At 41.1% G+C, this 14,291-nt stretch overlaps 1 protein-coding gene across 22 annotated transcripts in view; it reads right to left on the bottom strand.

Moving 5' to 3' along the window:
• Positions 1 to 14,291, bottom strand: part of OTOF (otoferlin) — a 500,270-nt gene that overhangs the window by 33,965 nt on the left and 452,014 nt on the right. For all 22 annotated transcript variants that reach the window (XR_012243739.1, XM_073625193.1, XM_073625192.1 and 19 more), the window contains 7 exons: positions 13,029 to 13,163; positions 11,988 to 12,125; positions 8,382 to 8,509; positions 6,903 to 7,073; positions 6,067 to 6,227; positions 4,093 to 4,235; positions 3,895 to 3,983 (listed from right to left, as the gene is read on the bottom strand). Coding sequence is in view for 21 of the 22 variants with exons in the window: in XM_073625193.1 (XP_073481294.1) it covers positions 3,895 to 3,983; positions 4,093 to 4,235; positions 6,067 to 6,227; positions 6,903 to 7,073; positions 8,382 to 8,509; positions 11,988 to 12,125; positions 13,029 to 13,163 (965 nt within the window). In the remaining variant the exon portion in view is untranslated. The remainder of the gene's footprint in view (positions 1 to 3,894; positions 3,984 to 4,092; positions 4,236 to 6,066; positions 6,228 to 6,902; positions 7,074 to 8,381; positions 8,510 to 11,987; positions 12,126 to 13,028; positions 13,164 to 14,291) is intronic.

Here is a 14,291-nt window from a genome sequence, read left to right as displayed (position 1 = left end):
ATTCATTTTTATTGGCATTTGGATAATTAAACCTCATACACACTGGACTTTTTTTTACAGCTGCTTCTAGGGGCATTTGGCGTTTATTTTTCCTGCCTCCAAAGGCCCCTCATGTTAGCCTATGTTTCCATGCACACTTAAGCCCCGTACACACAATCGGACTTTCCATCAACAAAACCGTGGATTTTTATTCGAAGGATGTTGGCTCCAACTTGTCCTGCATACACACGGTCACACAAATGTTGGCCAACAATTACGAACGTAGTGATGTACAAGACGTATGTGATATCTCCATTACGAACGCTAGTTATATCTCCGTCTCGTACTTGATTCCGAGCCTGCGTGGACTTTTGTCCGACGGACTTGTGTACACACGATCAGAAAGTCCAACAACAAACATTTGTTGGTGGAAAATTTGAGAACCTGCTAGCCAACATTTGTTTGCGGAAAGTCCGCCAACAAATGTTCGATGGAGCATACACATGGTCTGACTTTCCGCCAACAAGTCACATCCAACATTTGTTGTCGGAAAATCCGATCATGTATACGGGGCATGAGGCTTTCAGCAGCGTTTAGTGACAGGAGATTTTTTGTTTAAAGAGCCTTTTAGAGGCAGGAAAAAAAACCCAATGCCAGTACATCCAGGAGCAGCAGAATTTGGTCAGAAAAACGCTTGATGCTACTAAAAGCTGCTAGAAGCTGCTAAATTTGCCTACAAGCTAGTGCTTGAGCATTAATTAATTTCCATGGCCAGAAGAAATTATTTATTCTGGCCAATGAAATGAATTAACGTCCAAGAGCTTGACACCTGTAAAAGCCCCCTATGCCCCGTACACACGAGTGGAATTTCCATTGGAAAAATCGTGGATGTTTTTTCCGACGGAATTCCACTCAAGCTTGGCTTGCATACACACGGTCACACAAAAGTTCTCTGAACTTGACCGTCCAGAACACGGTGACGTACAACACTACAAAGAGCCGAGAAAATAAAGTTCAATGCTTCTGAGCATGCGTCGAATTGTTTCCGAGCATGCGTGATTTTTTGCACGTCGGAATTGCATACAGACGATCGCGTTTTCAAATAGGGAACTTTTCCCGACCGAAAAATAGAGAACCTGCTCTCAATCTTTTGCTGGCTGGAATTCCGCCAGTAAAAGTCCGATGGAGCATACACACGGTTGCATTTTCCGACCAAAAGCTCTCATTGGATTTTTGCTGGCGACATTTCTGATCGTGTGTACGGGGCATAAAAGCTTGTAAAAGCTTTGGACACTTTTACAAGCGTCAGGCATTTTTTCTGCAAAAACGCTGCTGGCTTCTAGGAGAGTTAAAAAAAAAAAAATCCTGTGTGCATGAGGCCTCAAAGAGAATCTGTAGCCACCCTCATACAGTATTTGTATTTCTAATGACTAGGTATTTTGTAGGATGTATGTATTACCTGTGAATTCCAAGTTATTGCATTTGAAATCACTTGCTATTTTCCCTATTGAAAGCCCATGCCAGCAGCTGAAGAATGTCCGAGACCACTGTGTACAGAAGTCCCTGTGAGTTAGCACAGATCAGCCACCAAGACGCCGTCATCGTTATTCCATAGCAACATTACATTAATAAACCATAGCATGAGCAGAGCATGTTTTCCTTAATCCATCCTTCAGACCAGTGCTTGTATTACTGCTCTACAGTCGTACAATTTGAGGGGGAGCCAATGGTCCAATTGAAGCAAGTAAAATGTAAAGACTTTACACGGTAACATCTTCAGAGAATAACACTGGCACAGCTACATGACCTGGGTTTCTCTAAATGGCTACAGATCAGCTTTGACATACTTATGAAGCAAAGTAATAATAATAATAATACATTTTATTTATAGGCGCCTTGCAGAACACCCAAGGTCACCTTACAACAATAGCAACAAGTACAATACAAAACTACCTTTGGTTTACATGGAAGCTTAAAACAAAACTATTTTTTGGAAATATGGTCCTGGTAGCAGGGAAAGGTTTTGGATAAATCAGATATTTGCATATAGATTTTACATAAATTACATAACAAATGTATTCCCTTAAAGGTGCGTGGCAGCCCCTAAGCCTCCTCTCAAAACAGATGCAAGTGCCTTGAAAAATTGTTCATACCCCTTAAAATATTCCACATTTTTGTCATGTTACAACCAAAAACGTAAATATACTTTTTGGGGATTTCATGTGATAGACCAACACAAAGTGGCACATCATTGTGAAGTGGAAGGAACATGATAAATGGTTTTAAATTTTTTTTACAAATACATATGTGAAAAAAGTGTGGTTTGCATTTGTATTCAGCCCCCTTTACTCTGATACCCCTAACTAAAATCAAGTGGAACCAATTGCCTTCAGAAATCACCTAATTAGTAAATAGAGTCCACCTGTGTATAATTTAAACTCAGTATAAATACAGCTGTTCTGTGAAGCCCTCAGAAGTTTGTTAGAGAACCTTAGTGAGCAAACAGCATCATGAAGGCCAAGGAACACACCAGACAGGTTGGGGATAAAGCTGTGGAGAAGTTTAACACAGAGTTAGGTTATAAAAAAAAAATCCCAAGTTTTGAACATCTCACGGAGCACTGTTCAATCCATTATCTGAAAATGGAAAGAGTATGGCACAACTGCAAACCTACCAAGACATGGCCGTCCATCTAAACTGAAAGGCCGGGCAAGGAGAGCATTCATCAGAGAAGCAGCCAAGAGGCCCATGGTAACTCTGGAGGAGCTGCAGAGATCCACAGCTCGGGTGGGAGAATCTGTCCAAAGCACGACAATTAGTTGTGCACTCCACAAATCTGGCCTTTATTGAAGTGTGGCAAGAACAAAGCCATTGTTAAAAGAAAGCCATAGGAACTCCCATTTGCAGTTTGCCAGAAGCCATGTGGGGGACACAGCAAACATGGAAGAAGATGCTCTGGTCAGATGAGACCAAAATGTAACTTTTTAGCCTAAAAAAAAAAATGCTATGTGTGGCCGAAAACTAACACTGCACGTCACCCTGAACACACCATTTCCACCATGAAACATGGTGGTGGCAGCATCATGTTGTGGGGATGATTTTTTTCAGCAGGGACAGGGAAGCTGGTCAGAGTTGATGGGAAGATGGATGGAGCCAAATACAGGGCAATCTTGGAAGAAAACCTGTTAGAGTCTGCAAAAGACTCGAGACTGGGGCGGAGGTTCACCCTCCAGCAAAATACACTTACCTTTTTGGTTGCAACATGATAAAATATGGAAAATTTCAAGGGGTATGAATACTTTTTTAAGGAACTGTATTTCAGGTTTTATTGTTATGTTATTAGCTGTGTTTCTCGTGTCTCCTATATGTCCCAACTAGAATATAATTTCAAAATTGAATGCCTGCATCAAGGCCACTTCAGTAGGTTCTCCAGTCTTATATAGCACGGTTGAGTTAAGCTTGACTCATGGGAACTCTTCAGCTGTTCTATTGGAACTATTCACTGGGGAGGGATGGGGGAAGTTGGTAAGACACAGAATGGAAATATACTCCCAAACCTTTATTTCACACAAATTTAGATGCTGACCAGTTGCCACCAATAGTTGAGAGAAGTGTGTCCCTGAGTGCAATCAGCCCAAAGGGCACATCCCTGTAAGTTATGCTAACTATTTATCCCCAAAGCGCTCCTTTTTAATAATTAATAATTTAGCAGTGAGAGTGACACCATCATTAAATATGATGGTATCACAAGGAATGAAATTAACTATTGATAACTAGTTGAAAAAAATGTGTGTCCAGCACTGGACATTTCACAACAAGCATTGTCTTAATTATAACTTGATTCAATTGATATAAAAAAGATCAGATTTTGAAATGGAGAACAATTTTATCACATAGAAAAAGGTTTTCTTGTACCTTTTTGGTTTCCTTGGAGAGATATCAATGGCAGGACCCGGAGCTGGCATGTCCATGGGAAACATATCTACCCACATTTCTATACGACCCTGCAAGAAAGAAGCCTTGCTTGAAAATTGCTTCATTGAACAAAATAGCTGACCTCATTATGTATGTAAAATTGGTGCAGATTTTGCGGATTAAGAACATTTATTTCACCTGTTCAATTCCTGGCTTGTCTGGATTTAACAGGGGTCGTGTCTCTACATGTTCCGGAATCAACCTGCAGCCAACTCGCGGAATCTCCTCCCAGTGCTGAAGAACCGAAAGGGCCAAATGTTCGTCTGTTTGTTTCTTCTGACCTGCAGGTACAATATTGTTAGAAGATCTCAAAGGGTAATAGAATCATACGTGTTTGAGAATTAACTCTCCTTCTAAGAGAAACAGTACTGATTTAAACCAACTCAATTTTTAAGGACGATTTGAGGAAATGGTAGTCTACTGGCAGGATCTTTCTCAATAGAACACAATCCTAAGTTATCTATCCCTTTTAGGTGTTTCATTGGCACTGTTATAATATCATCACATTAGATGTACCAACAGATAAACTGCTCAACAATGAAACTGTAGGTGTCCGTAAATCCATAACCTATTTTCTTTTGAACTCAAGGTTTGAGTAGACTTCAGTAGAGGGACTGTTAGTACAATTTTACTAGTTAATACATTTTTCACAAGAACAAGTGTTAATTCTACAATACAACTATCATACAACTACCTCTTTATGACACTTAGCTGAGAGCCAAAGGCCCAGGAGCTGATCAGAAGATTGATTTAGTTTACATATATTTTAGGTTCTTTCACAATAAAAATAAGGTCTGTAATCAGAGTATAACTAGCTGAAACAGCTTACTCTGATTTCACTGCACACTGTGAGCTTCTCACAATGTGCATTAAAAGCTGCAGCAAGTCCGATACAGTCCACCTCATTTCCTGGCCAGAGGATGTCCAGCATCATCTAGCCTTTTCCTCTTCTGCTTGACTGTCCTTGGTCCACCTCCTTTATTCATTAGACTTTTTTGGAGGCTCAGCATCACATGCAAACGTAGTCTGCCTAGGAGTGCCCACTCCATAACACTAAGACCCACCTATCAAAGAGTTTTGATATTTGCATAACGACTCCCAAGAGCCAGCCAACTGCTTGCATCAGAACTGAAAGTGGTTCTGGAGGTTGAAAAACTTCAGTGGGCAGCTTCCCCTTCAGCCTTCCCCCCCCCCCAATTATTACCTAAGCCAGATCCCGATCCAGCGATGTGCATGAGAGCAGTGGCTCTTCCTCCACATTGCCTGAGATGCAGCTGCAGGAGCCATTGATTCACTCTGTTCTCTAACACAGCCCGTGAGGAGGGAGTGGGCGGTGGGGCTGAGCCAAGCTCTTTATGTCTTCTCTGGACACAGAGAATCAGGAGCAATCATGCACAATGGCCCCTATAGCAAGCGGCTTGCTATGGGGGCATTAGGCAAGGGGGAGGGTCCCAGAGCGCCAGCGAAGGACCCGAGAGGAGGAAGATCGGGGCTTTTCTGTGCAAAACCACTGCACAGAGCAGGTAAGTATAACATGTTACTTTTTTTTTAAATTTATTTTACAAACACTTCAAGAGGACTATTGACTACTAAAGCAGGGTGCTGTGATGTTTTCAGGAAGCTATTTACAGCCCCTTCCATCCACCAATTTTATGCTTGCATTGCATAAAGAAGCACAGAAACCCAGGGATAACAGTATGTGAGGACAACTAAAAGTTTAAAAAAAAAAAAACATTTCAACAGTATGTCAATGAGGAGGGAGGGGTAAGGAGCAACCAGATGGAACTTCAGCTTTAAGTACACTGTAGAGTTTTTACTATTTTTTAATCTACTTAGGATTCAAAATAAAAAAATAATAAATGTGTTTTTTATTCGTATAAAGATGAGAAAGTGTATGTAGTAGTAGCATTCTGAAGGCACAAAGAAAAGATGTTGTTGTGAAATAGTACCAGGGGGATCAGATTAAAAAAAAAAAAAAAAGTTTTGATTGAAGTTATTTAATAAATCATACAAAAAATACATCAGTTTATATACTTGTAAACTTTGCTGAAAAGTACATATTTAGCACTGAACCAAATGCAAACATTTAGTGGAGTAAGAGAATCGCCTCACCGTTTTCATCTTCAATCTCCGTGGGACCAGTGAAAACGCGATTTAGAACTTTGACTCGTCCTCCGGGGCCATAGTGGGGGCCATCAATTTTCCCTTCTTTGCAGAGTTTGGACAAGATCTGGGTAGGTTTCATGGGATCTCTCCACATATTATAACCATGTCTGAAAACAGAACCAAAACTTTACTTACTTTTATCTTTCTTGTAAACTCTAACGTCAGAGCTGTTTGGACCTAAATTATGTTTTGTGCTTTTGGCTACTCCCAAGAGCATTGCTAAAATGAACATTAACTGATACCCTAAACACAGAATATATTTGTCTGTGCCTGCCATGCTTCAAAGCTGGTGCATGTGGTAGCACTGGACTACTAGATGTGAGGTGCTGGTGCTTTTGGGTTTGACCCAGATTGGGTCTTTCTTCAAATGGACTGGGAAACAGCGGCTGTGCTGTGTAGAATGGACCTTGTCCTGGGCTGCTATCACCTATATTCCCAAAAGAGGACTTGCAGTAGATATCAAAGCTTGGGGTGGATATTCAGGAGTGCACACTATGAAAGTTCATGACACATGAGAGTTTCAGCCAAATTCTTATTTGACAAAAGTATCAACAGATGCCAACCGGTTTCTCTTTAAAGACTTTTTCTTCATGTATTTTTGATTATATTGTGTTGGTTGTAAAATTTGTGCAATTATTTTCAGGAAATTTATATAAGGACTAAGCACAAATGATGGCTTCCTTAGGTGTTTAAAAGAATAGGACAAATGATGTGTACTACGAGATAAACAATTACAACATATAATAGATAACATATAAGGCAATATATCTGATTATACATACATGGCGTATGTCTGTGCTATCCCACATGTTGCTCTGTGCTTGCTGTAATAACGGTTCTCCAGATCGATCTTGGTCTCTCCAATCAAGTCATCAGTCCCCACCAAGTCCCAATCATAAACTGCCACTGTTAGCATGGACTCCATGGGGAATGTGGCCTCGATGTCAAATGACCTAGTAACAGCAATTTAAATATAGAAAAAAATATATCATCAGAAGGTACTAGGAAAAACAAGCTTGGAAATATACACCGATCACCCATAACAGTATGAGCATGGACAGGTAAAGTGAAAATTGATTCTCTCATTACAATCAAAAGTGAGTGAAATATATTAGGCAGCCAGTGAACATATTGTCCCTGAAGTGGATGTGTTAAAAGCTGAAAAAGTGTAAGGTTTTGAGTTACTTTGACAAGGGCCAAACTGTAATGGCTAGAGGAATGGGCCAGAGTACCTCCAAGACTGCAGGTCTTGTGGGATGTTCCTAGTCTGCAGTGCTCAGGACATACCAAAGGTGATCCAAGTAAGATAAACCAGCGAACCAGTGACAGGGTCATGGACAGCCAAGGCTCCTTGATGCATGTGGGGAGCAAAGCCAGCCCATGTAGTCTGATCCGATAGAAGAGCTACTGTAGCTTAGATTGCTAAAAAAGTTATGGCTGGTTCTGATAGAAAGGTGTCAGAACACACAGTGCATCACAGTTTGCTGCACATGCGGCTGCATAGCTGCAAACCAGTGAGGGTGCCCATGCTGTCCCGTGTCCACAGCCAAAAGTGCCTACAATGGGCATGTGAGCTTCAGAACTGGACCATAGATCAATGGAAGAAGGTGACCTGGTCTGATGAATTCAAGAATAGTTTGAGGAACACAACAATAAGTTTGACGTGTTGCCTTAGCCTCCAAATTCTCACTTTGCAACAGGGCTTAATCACTTCCTGCTGATATGGCGCATATATGCGGCCTCTCGGCAGGTGGGCTTTAATGCCGAGCAGCTGCATATATGAGGCCCTACCTAAACACTTTACTGTGCTGAAAGCGAGCTCTCAGCATAGTAACGAATGGGTACCAGAAAGCTCCTGATGCATACTTGTGATCAGGAGCTTTCTGATCATGTGACTGCTGTGACTGCCAATCACAGCAGTCACATGATTTAAATGCCTGCCTCCGCCTCCCGGCATTGAGGTCCACTTTAAGGGCCGGTAAGGGACTAAAGGATATTTTACTGATGTCTTGGTGCCATATACGACTGCATACCTTCAGAGGTCTAGTGGAGTCTATACCTTGATGGGTTATGGTGGGTGGAGATAATGCTACGGCAGATTGATGTATGTTATGTATTGCATGTTGTTTCTGTAAACACAGGACATATTATACTCAATGGCTCCTTTGAAAGATCAACATGGCTTCTGTCTGGTTCATTAAATTGGTCTAGATGGGCCAACTTTAATATGATAAACAAATAATATAAAATGGGTGACTCACTTTCCAAAGACAGGATTTAGTTGTTTGGAGATGTAGTTCTCTTTGTCTTTGATTTCAGTTTTGCCCAGTTTTATAACAACATAAGGATCAGCTTTCCCATTGATGTCAGCAGGATGTAAATCTGTAGCCTACAAGGTAAATGAAAAGTTTATATTTTTCACTATTACTCCTTTTGTTGATAGGTTTCTCTATCAATAATAGTCCACTTTATAATGAAAAAAAAAACAAAACAATATTTTTTACTTTCTGATATAAAACATATCCCATAAAAAAGATTGAAAAAAATCTAATTTCTTCATCAATTTTGGCCCAATATGTATTCTGCCTCATATTTTTGGTAAAAAAAATCCCAATAAGCGTATGTTGATTGGTTTTCACAAAAGTTATAGCGTCTACAAACTATGGTGTATACTGGAATTTTTATAATTTTTTTTTTATACTACCCTGTTTCCCCGAAAATAAGACCTAGCGTGATTGTCGGTGATGGATGCAATATAAGCCCTATCCCCCAAATAAGCTCTACCCTGTTTCAGCGAAAATAAGCCCTACCCTGAAAACAAGACCTACAAGGACTTTAACTAGGGCTTATTTGGGGGGTAGGGCTTATATTGAAGCCATCACCGACAATCACGCTAGGTCTTATTTTCGAGGAAACTGGGTAGTAATGGCGGGTATCAGCGACTTATAGCGGGACTGTCATATTGCAATGAACAATTTGACACTAACTGACACTTTTGACACTTTGTGGGAAACAGTGACACTAATACAGTAATCAGTGCTAAAAAATATACACTGTTACTGTACTAATGACACTGGCTGGGAAGGGGTTAAACATCTAGGGCGATCAAAGGGTTAACTGCGTGCCTAGCCAGTGTTTATCCGTAAACTGTGTGCTGCTTTTACTAAGGGAAGTGATGGATTTTATTCCCTGCTTTGCAGGGACACAAAATCCATAATTTCCCCCCTGTCAGAACAAAGCACTGCCTTGTTTACATCTCTGTGCTGTGTCTCTGCCTGACGACTGGCGGGTAGACATCCATTGCCCGACACCCACAGATCTGCTTCTGCTGTGAGTAATCTAAGCAGAAGCAGCCCACCAGCAGCATGCACACATGCCCCCTAGACATGAGAGCAGTATCACGTACATATACGTGATTCTGCACAGGAGTGCCGCTATACGTGGCCTCACAAGAGGGGGGGGGAGTCTCATGGTGACATCACTGAATGGCCACGCCCCATGGCTATATAAGAACTGACAGACACTGGAGATGACACAACGGCAGGAGCCAGCATTAGAGGAGGACCGGGTTGGCGGCAGAGAAGACAGCAGCAGAAGGAGAAGACCAGAAGAACACCACATCTCCAGAAGGAGAAGACAGCAGAGCAGGGAGAAGACCGTAGGAAGAACACATCACCAGAGGGATGTGTAAAGGGGGCTTCCAGATTCCGATAAGGCCCCTGCCCGCAGACCCCCACAGCCACCGCCCAGGGTTGTCGGGAAGAGGCCGATCGACTTGGGGTGAAGATGCTTTGGGGTGGGGGCGCAGCACTCACCCCCCCCCATGTTGAGGGCATATAGCCTGGTATGGCCTGGGAGGGGCACTTGCTCATCCCCCCCTTTCCTGACATGGCAGCCTGCATGCTCGGATAAGGGTTTGGTATGGATTTTGGAGGGGACCCCACGCCATTTTTTTTTCATTTGTTTTGACATGTCATGCAACTTGTGCTCTCGATGTCGGAGTGCATGTCGCACCAGTGTGAATCGGCCCTAAGACTGTCAAACAGGAGCTTTTGATTATACTTTAAGTCCTGAGCTTACAATAGAAAGGATATATTATCTTTTCCATTTAAACATGAAACTTAACTCATATAGTAGTAGTATATAGTAGGTGAGGTTGAAAAAAGACACAAGTCCATTAAGTCCAACCTATGTGTGTAATTATGTGTCAGTATTACATTACATATCCCTGTATATTGCGGTCATTCAGGTGATTATCTAATAGTTTCTTGAAGCTATCAATGCTCCCCGCTGAGACCACCGCCTGTGGAAGGGAATTCCACATCCTTGCCGCTCTTACAGTAAAGAACCCTCTACGTAGTTTAAGGTTAAACCTCTTTTCTTCTAATTGTAATGAGTGGCCACGAGTCTTATTAAACTCTCTTCTGCGAAAAAGTTTTATCCCTATTGTGGGGTCACCAGTACAGTATTTGTAAATTGAAATCATATCCCCTCTCAAGCGTCTCTTCTCCAGAGAGAATAAGTTCAGTGTTCGCAACCTTTCCTCATAACTAAGATCCTCCAGACCCTTTATTAGCTTTGTTGCCCTTCTTTGTACTCGCTCCATTTCCAGTACGTCCCTCCTGAGGACTGGTGCCCAGAACTGGACAGCATACTCCAGGTGCGGGCGGACCAGAGTCTTGTAGAGCGGGAGAATTATTGTTTTATCTCTGCAGTTGATCCCCCTTTTAATGCATGCCAATATTCTGTTTGCTTTATTAGCAGCAGCTTGGCATTGCATGCCATTGCTGAGCCTATCATCCACTAGGACCCCCAGGTCCTTTTCCATCCTAGATTCCCCCAGAGGTTCTCCCCCCAGTGTATAGATTGCATTCATATTTTTGCCACCCAAATGCATTATTTTACATTTTTCTACATTGAACCTCATTTGCCATGTAGTCGCCCACCCCATTAATTTGTTCAGGTCTTTTTGCAAGATTTCCACATCCTGCGGAGAAGTTATTGCCCTGCTTAGCTTAGTATCGTCTGCAAATACAGAGATTGAACTGTTTATCCCATCCTCCAGGTCGTTTATGAACAAATTAAATAGGATTGGTCCCAGCACAGAACCCTGGGGAACCCCACTACCCACCCCTGACTATTCTGAGTACTCCCCATTTATCACCACCCTCTGAACACGCCCTTGTAGCCAGTTTTCAATCCATGTACTCACCCTATGGTCCATGCCAACGCACCTTATTTTGTACAGTAAACGTTTATGGGGAACTGTGTCAAATGCTTTTGCAAAATCCAGATACACCACGTCTACGGGCCTTCCTTTATCTAGATGGCAACTCACCTCCTCATAGAAGGTTAATAGATTGGTTTGGCAAGAACGATTCTTCATGAATCCATGCTGATTACTGCTAATGATATCATTCTTATTACTAAAATCTTGTATATAGTCCCTTATCATCCCCTCCAAGAGTTTACATACTATTGATGTTAGGCTAACTGGTCTGTAATTCCCAGGGATGTTTTTTGGGCCCTTTTTAAATATTGGTGCTACATTGGCTTTTCTCCAATCAGCTGGTACCATTCCAGTCAATAGACTGTCTGTAAAAATTAGGAACAACGGTCTGGCAATCACCTGACTGAGTTCCCTAAGTACCCTCGGATGCAAGCCATCTGGTCCCGGTGACTTATTAATGTTAAGTTTCTCAAGTCTAATTTTAATTCCGTCCTCTGTTAACCATGTAGGTGCTCTAAACATGAATTATTGGAAAAACCAAGGTTGGGTCCACCTTTCCTACACTTCTTCTGCACAGGCTTTATAATGTTCATTGGGAGCATATTATCATGCAAAACACATTGGAACTGCTGCTCACCCTCACAACGTAGACTCGTACTAGTACATTCATGGGATCATTACTGGGAATTCCTTGGAACATGCCAAAGTTGGGGTCATAGCCAGCTTCTTTGGTGATATCATCAGGTAGTGGAACCTTATACACACACATAGAACCCTGTGGAGAAAATATTTCATATTTGTAGCTGGATTCATGAATCAGAAAAACACAAGTGAAAAAACTTTGTTTGGTGTAATCTTCTAACACCCAATTGGAAGTTAAGTATAACATCAGTCTAATGTCTAAAGCTGACTATACACCTGTCAATTTTCTATCAATTTCAGCAACTTTTTGAGGAAATGGGAATTGTACATAAAAACCAAAATAATAATCAGATACTGAGCAGTCAAACAACCAGGAGTTTGGTCAATCACAAATGTTTAGTTGATGGTGAAGTCAAAACTGCTAAATGAATGGACAGCCTCAATAGAATTAATTGATATGGAATTTTAACTGGAAAAAATTGATAATTTTGTCAAAAACGATCCAGCTTTTCCAGCATTCCAACAGGGAAATTTTGATTTTTGTCTGCTTGTGGCCATTTGAAACCATCATTTTATGTCTTTGATTGCTTTGCGATTTTGACCAAAAAATGGACTTCCCTTTTCTTATTCCAAGCATCATGTTATTTCTTTAAAAAAAAGTGATTACTAAAGGCAAATAGACTGTGCACTTTGCAGGCGCAGTTGCTCCAGCGCCTAATAAATGAGATAAAACTTCACTAACTAGGAATACCCAATCAAATGCAAGAAAAAAAAAACAGCATTTTGCTTGCACATGATTGGATGTTGGAAGCCAGCAGAGATTCCCCTCATTTACTAAACTATGGAACAACTGCACTTGCAAAGTATGCAGTCTATTTGCCTTTTTTTTATTTAACAAAGGTCAGTCTATTTGACTTTAGTAATCAAACCCATTATGTCACAAAATGAAATAAATATTGTTATGTCCATTATTTTTATTGTGTCCACCAGTGTTATTGAGCCCCACAGCACCTATTGGGCACTGTTTGATACTCACTTTAAACCTTCCCACTATCCGCTCCTCCTCGCTGACTGTGTCATCGTCATCCCCGATCTTCCCTCTTAGTAAGTTGAATGTGTGCAGCCAGTCTTCAAAACAGTCAAATTCCGTTTCTAGTTCTTTGTTGAAGACCTGGATTTGGCCAAACATAAGGGCTAAAGTCAGGAGATAGCAAACATTCATAATCCACATGTGTAGAAATCATAATACCCAAATTAAAGTGGAACTTCACTCTCTCAATCAACATTGACTATTTTTAATCCTCACGCTGCTAGCATTAGTAAATAGATAGGGACATATATCATATTTCCTTGTTTTAACCATTTTTTTTTTATGGTTATTTAGTTACTTCCAGGTTACTTGCCTAGGCAAATAATGTCATACATCCCAGGAGTCTTCTGGAGGGAAGGAGGGGTTTCTCAGCTAAGCAAACCCTTCTGCTAGTATGCAAAGTTTGCTTTGAATATTAAAAATGAATTAAGTAGCATTTTTGCTTTGTGCTGCTCAGAAGCAACGTAGTTCCACTTTAAGTAATTTAGTTTGGGTTTCCAGCAGTCTGACACCCCCTGTATAGTTCTCCTATCAACAAACTTCATACATTGTGGGCAGCATTGTTGACTGGAGTATTGTTCAGGGGGCATGTAGGACCACTGGAGATCTGGACTACCATGCTCTGTCTTGGTCTCAAGCATATAGTTTGAAATATAATATTATAGTTTGAAAGCACTTTTATCACATAAAACACATAATCTTTATTGTTATGCAACCTGATTGCATAACAGATATAATAAATGGCTTCAACTGAACTTTAAGATCTGGCCATGGCTTCCAGTAAAAGATTTACATTGACATAGAATGAAATCATTTTTTAAGTCTAATGGTAGGAAAACTATTTAATGACTGGGAGAAATGCTGTCTTATCCATCCTAGAAATTCATATTCTTTTATTTTATCATAAACAAACAAAAACTCTCAGCGCTACCCTGGATTGTCAGATTATAAAGGCCCAGAAAAAAAGAAAAAAAAAAAGTCACTGCTGTAAGTTATGTAGGGTGTGGGCAGATGGCAAGAGTTGGTTTCCAGAGGTTCATGCCCGGTTGGAGGGAAAGGTGGTGGTGAGCCCTGTTAGGGCCTGGGCTGCTACCTTGGGGTACGGCCTTGTGGTCGGCGCCGCATTTTCTTGGAAAGAAGTCAAAGTAAAGGAGCACCCGGTATCCAGCAAATGCAGGCATTAAAGATGTTTTATTTGAAGTTTCAGCA

Source organism: Aquarana catesbeiana, linkage group LG04 (genome assembly GCF_042186555.1).
Source record: "Aquarana catesbeiana isolate 2022-GZ linkage group LG04, ASM4218655v1, whole genome shotgun sequence".
In the NCBI taxonomy this organism is placed as follows: Eukaryota; Metazoa; Chordata; class Amphibia; order Anura; family Ranidae; genus Aquarana; species Aquarana catesbeiana.
The sequence above is the reverse complement of the archived record's forward strand: the minus strand, read 5'-3'. Positions and strand labels throughout refer to the sequence as shown.